The following is a 6,000-nucleotide window of genomic DNA, read 5'->3' as shown; positions in this document are numbered from 1 at the left end:
AGGGACTGTTGAAAGTGGAAGATCACGCCGCCTCTTTCGCCTTTGAACAAGTAGAAGTGTAAGGCAGATGGCTTTCTACCATAGATTTTAAGTTCAAGCATCACAGGATGATACTGGCACATTCTCTTAACCCAGGTCATAACTTGTGGGAACCTTCGAGCATATTGACACATTTAAATGTGTCCTGTTTAAAGAAGCATCAGACGGGTTCTGATTTACATGTCCGCCAGGCTGACCAGTGAGCCTTTTAGGGCAGAACCCATGCTCCGTGCATATGTGTAGTCCCAGATTCTTTCACACACTAGGTGCTCAAAGAGGTATGGGATAGATGTTGGGTGAGCCCACAGTCCTCATTTGTTATGGTGGGGCTACTACTACCAATAAGTTGTGAGGCTTAAATGGGATAAATAATCGATATATTTGCCTGTGTCAGAGGTTTTAGCGCAGGGCCCTCCCACCTTGGCTGCAAATTGGAATCCCCTACAGTTTTAATAAATACTGGGTCCCATTCCGTATTAATTCTCTTTTACTTGGTCTGGGGTGCTGTCCAGGCAGGAGGTTTAAACAATTCTCTCCAGGTGATTCTACTGAGCAACCAGGACTGAGAACCACCGGTTTAGAGGCTGTCAAACGGGGCTCCCGCTGATCAGGACCTCCAGTTGGCATTCTTTTCAGTCTCCCCTTCGTCTCTGAGGCCTCACCCCTAGACCTATGACTGTCCATTCACCCATATCAGAGAATTTCCGGGAAAACGGAAAAGCACTGTGGGCACGCACACACACCTGTATACACGCCTTTCCTGCAGACTGGCGAGCGGTCTTAGAGACGTGGACCTGCCCTCGCCCACCCTCCTCCAGCCCGCGTGCCAGCCCCCGCATCCGGGTCCAACCCGCAAGACTCCGCATCCCAGACCCCACATCCAGATCCAGCCCGCGCGCCCCTTCGCGCAGCCTCCTTCCTCTCGCGAGGAAGTGCGGGCGCCGGAAGTGCCCGGAGCGCGCGGCGGCGGCGGCGGCGGTGAGGCTGCGCAGACCGTAGGTGCGCGGCCGGCAGAGGGAGGGAGCGAGGCTTCCCTGGCTGCGTCGGCTGTCGCGGGGCGTCCCGCAGGTACCGCTGCCGTGGGGGCTCTCCGGAGAGGGCTGGGGGCGAGGGCGGGCCGGTGGCCCCTGCCGGCCTCCGACTGGGGTGTCGTTGCAGGGCCGCCCCCATGTTGCGCTTTCCGACCTGTTTCCCGTCCTTCCGGGTGGTGGGAGAGAAGCAGCTGCCGCAGGAGATCATTTTCCTGGTCTGGTCACCCAAGAGGGATCTCATTGCCTTGGCCAACACTGCGGGCGAGGTGAGTGAGCCGGCGTGGAGCCTGAGGGCAGCCAGCGCGTCACAGACTGCCCTGGCCTCAGTTTCCCCTTCTGTGGACTTGCCGGGCCAGCTGTCTACCCCGCCCCTCCCTTCCAGGCCATCTATAAACTATAAGTGAAAGTATAGGGGACCACATACGGGAAAAATAACTTATATGCCCATTTGCCTTATTGTATGGCGAAAACAACAGTTTTCACATAGCTTAACGTGATCATACAATCCTGCATCCCCAAGTCTTTTTAGTCACTTATTTGTTAAATGGGCTTTTTAAAAGCCCACGGTGTGTCACTCATGAGCTAGACATAGTAGTAGGTCCACAGACACTGTCCCAAGTTTGCCTACAGTTTAGTGGCAGGAGAAAGATGAGTTATTGTCAAACTTTAGCTGCAAATGTGCACGCATGTAGCTGCCACAGAGGGTATGTTTAAGAATCTTTATTCTGTTGTCCATATTTTATACTGTGTGTTGGATAGCCACATCCCATTAAAAATCCCTTTAAATTAAACAGGGAGTGAAGCTTTCCTGAATTGCTGATGGGATGTGCATGAGTGTTGTCAGCATTTCTAGTTCAGGCTGTATCACACTTCATCAAGTATAACCCGGTTGTGCCCAACTTTCTGCTTAGAGTTATTTGTTCCTGACAGCAGTTTTGTAAGGAAACCTTCACCTGTGCATCTTTCCTCCTTTGGCCTTTTGGTGGGTTGCCTGATTGTTAACTGGCCAGGTGAGACTTGTGTTGGGTGCAGCCAAACTTGGAAACGAGGTGATTAGGAAAACTGGGCAACCAGAGAAACTTAGCCGCTTGCAAAGCTGCATCGCCGTGTTCCCTGCCATGACCCCGTCCCCAGGTTATTGATGTCCACTTTCTCAGGCCCTCCATCAGATCATCTAATCTCCCTCCTCTGCCAGGGTGCTTTGGAGTCTGTCATGGCTCTAGAGAGGGGTGCAGATAGTACAGCCACAGCAACAGGAGGGAAGGGAGAGAATAGGGGCATCACTGTGATCCGTTAGATGTGATAGTGGGCACTTGTTAGTTCCATTTTCTCAGTGAAGAAGGAGCACTACGTAGGAGTGAGGATGGAGAAGAAAATATTGGAAGTTTGAGGAGAAAGGAGAGGTATGAGAAAGCTGACGAGGCAGGTGGACTGGGGAAACCTAGTAAGATTGCTGGTTAGTGTTAAGAGCCACCCAAGTTTAGTGTGTTGTAGTTTGAGGGAAACCAGTGAGCGTGACTGTATGTGTCTTTGCTATTCTGTTCAGCTCTGTGGGTGCAGGCATGGTTGGGTTTAAGCAGGGTTGTTTTGGAAGTATGATAAAGCAAGAGAGATACAAGAGAGTTAAGTTATATGGAACAGGAGTTATTGCAATGATGAACCCTGGAGTCTAACCTTATTAAGGAGGCAAATGAGGGCATGGGTGGGGTGAAAAACAACGAATAGATGGTAGAATCAATAGGTTGTAAGGCTTGGTGAGGTTGAAGAATTGGAGTTGAGTATTAGTAGGGATGAGCTGGAAAGATCGAGGTGGTGGATGGAAAGCAGGAGGTTTGAAACGGGTTATGGTAGCGTTGTAGTTGATGAAAATCGCAAGGTCAAGGGCGTGACCCTGGGAGTGACTGAAGTCAGGTAGAAGATGTGATCATTGGAGGAGAGCTATTTTAGAACTAAAAAGCCAGGATTTTGTAGTTGTTGAAATCACAAAGAATGATGATGAATAGTATGGGAAACAATGAGTGAGCCAGGAGTTCAAATCTTCAAGGAATGAGGGGAATGGCCTAGGGGTCTGTAGATGACTCCAGTTAGAAGGAATAGTGGGTGGTATGGTCTGGTTGCATGTGATTCAAATTTAGAGGATTTTAGAGAAGAAAAATCATCCAGCAATGGCATGGAGCATCGAGGAGGAAACCTACTTCATCTCAGCCCAGCGCTAGTACAGGGGATGTGGGCTGCACAACAGCCACCGCCTGAGACTGCCGCAGGGAAGCAGTGTCCTTGGTGAGAAGCACAGTTCAGAGAAGAGAATGAAGGTGTAGGGGATCCTGACGATACCTGACTGAATTCTGGAGCACAGAGGAAGGGCTTCAGGCGTAAGGAGTGGCAGAGGTGGGCTCAGGAAAGAGCACTGAGTCTCAGGGATGAGCGATTCCTTGGGCATCCCGGCTTCCCTATGGTGATTGATGTAACCAGGAGTGAAGGACGCTGTGCGGGCAGAGAGTGGTGGTAAAGCTGTGAGTGTGGGGAACTAGGGTGTGGCGGGATCTTCAGGAGCACGTGCAATTTTGAGTCCTTTTCTCCCTTATTTTCAGTGGTGATAATAGAGGACGGAGTAGGAGCAGTCTTAGTTTTGAAGGACAAAGGGCTTCATCTTAACTTTGCAAGGTGGGAATTTACCTGTGTAGAAATGGGGATTTAGATCAGCTAAGTGACTTGTCCAAGATCCACGGCCAGTAAGTGACACAGCTGAAGCTAGATGCCAAGTTGTCTGATTCCAAGTTTAGTGTTATTTGACTATATTACAGCTACCTTTCTAGTGCTGTGTTCTTTCTTTTTGTCATCTTCTTGGACAGACTTCTCAATAGGTAAGTTTCCTGTTGACATAAAAGATAGGAAAATGTGTAGGGTACAGGGTTAAATTAGACCTTCTTGTTTCACCATTTCTTTGAAAATATCTTAAGTTCATGCAGACACAGAATGAATTCTTCTAATTTCTTCTGATAGCTAAGTATTATACTCAAGAGATGATAGTTTAAAAATCTGTAGTGGAGATACAGGTTTATTTTATTTTCGGGAATGGATTTTTATTTTCTGCCATTATATCTGTTTTGTCTTAGGTTTTACTTCATCGACTTGCAAGTTTTCATCGAGTTTGGAGTTTTCCACCGAATGAAAATACAGGAAAGGAAGTGACGTGTCTGGCTTGGAGACCAGATGGCAAACGTAATGATAGTATTATAAAAAATACTGTTTTGTTTTTCACAAAAATATTCTGTAAGGAAAGCTTATTTCCAGAATTTATTACTCCTGTTATATACTGGAATTCTAAGTACCAGTTTGGGGAGCTTTGCTTTTTAGAATGCTTTGAAGTGTTTTCGTAGAACTCATATTAATTCTAGCATCTTGTTTCTAGGTATAGATATCTCTAAAATGAAATCTGACTTCTTGGCAAAGACAACTCTAAAATGAAATCTAAGGGAAATGCAAAATACTTTGGTTTTGTTCTTTCAGCTGTCTTGTCCTGCACCATTAGTCCCAGGCTTCACCTGCCACTCCCCAGTCAGTTCAATGCCGTCATGGCCTTTTTCTCACGAAAATGTAATTTAGCATTAAATGTGTAGTTCATAAATATTCTCTTTGCATGTATGTTTGCCTCACCGGAAGGACTGTCAGCTCTGGCCCTGTTCCTTCCATTTCTTTATGATCTTTCTCCTGCTGGTGCCCTTTATGTTGTAGCTTGTTACCTTGTAACTTGTTAGGGGTCTGGTGTCTGAACTCTCCTCTTCCATGTGTTGTTTACGATGACAGTTGTTATTTGAGCTGTTGTACACATATGGTCAGTACATTAAAATACTGTAAATCGTACAGCTTCAAGTTCATCTGTATCATTGGTGTTTTAAGAAAAAAAGCGGAATTGTTTTTGTAAAATGGTTTGTACTCCTCATTGCTTAATTTTTTCCTAGATAAATATGACTAAGTATGTAAAAATGCCCTGAAAGTTTATCACTTACAGATAGCTATTCCTGTCTGTACTCATTTTGTTCTGCTCCTGTTTTATCTTTTATTTTTTGACAAGAGTATGTGTAAAATTAGAGGACTTTTGTAAGTAAACATTTTGAGATCTTGAACTATTCATCCCCAAACAGCAGGATGTCACAAAGAAGTCAGGAAAGTCAGTGTGTGTTAAAATGTATTTAAGTAGATGATACTTTTATCATTAAAAAATACGTCTCCTGTTTTTGGACAGTAAAATAAGGTTTCATTAGGTAATTATTTCCAGATTGCTTTAAGTTGTTGTGGAGAGGAGGGGGCCAGGGCTGCCTCACAGCTAGCAAAGTTGCATGTCTTGGTGTACAGTGAAACTCAGAGACCTCTATTTAGAAATTCTTAAATTTGATATGTTAGGAGATGTTAATAACTTATGTAGAGAAACGGTACGCGATAATTCAGCCACAGTCAAAGAAGACGATTCATCAGTGTTTGATGGCCTTGTTTCTCACTAAGGGTTGGAAACAAACAAGGGGGAAAAAAACCTTTCCAGAACAAGGCAGATGGAATCACTTCTTACCTTTTAGGCATGTTTACGGGACCAGTATCTCTTGGTGATACGATATTGATGTCTGTCTGTTGAGACCTGTTCTGTTTTCTGCTTGGCAGTGGGGTTCCAGTCTAGAGGCTGTGAAATGTAGGGTGTTAAGTACTGTACACGAGAGAGTAGGTCACTTGTGAGAGTCTGAGCGCTTCAAAATAAGTGTAGATGATAGCGTAACTATGTGCAAGGAATCTTTTTAGTTTTTAAAACATTACTTGAAGGATTTTTAGTTCAAATAGTTCCTATGATTTCAGTGTATTTAAAATAAAAAAACTGAGCAAGGCGTGAAATACCCATTTACTCCTTTCAGATGTTTCTCTAATTTATTCTGATTATTTC

At 45.2% G+C, this 6,000-nt stretch overlaps 1 protein-coding gene across 2 annotated transcripts in view; it reads left to right on the top strand.

Annotated features, from left to right (window-relative positions):
- Positions 1-6,000, top strand: part of ANAPC4 (anaphase promoting complex subunit 4) — a 59,646-nt gene continuing 53,646 nt past the window's right edge. For both annotated transcript variants that reach the window (XM_070506113.1, XM_014855892.3), the window contains exons 1-3: positions 1-1,107; positions 1,198-1,336; positions 4,187-4,292. In XM_070506113.1, the coding sequence (XP_070362214.1) occupies positions 1,208-1,336; positions 4,187-4,292 (235 nt within the window). In that variant the 5' untranslated portion in view covers positions 1-1,107; positions 1,198-1,207. The remainder of the gene's footprint in view (positions 1,108-1,197; positions 1,337-4,186; positions 4,293-6,000) is intronic.

The sequence above is a fragment of the Equus asinus genome, chromosome 3, assembly GCF_041296235.1.
Source record: "Equus asinus isolate D_3611 breed Donkey chromosome 3, EquAss-T2T_v2, whole genome shotgun sequence".
NCBI lineage: Eukaryota > Metazoa > Chordata > Mammalia > Perissodactyla > Equidae > Equus > Equus asinus.
This window is presented reverse-complemented; position numbering and strand designations above follow the sequence as displayed.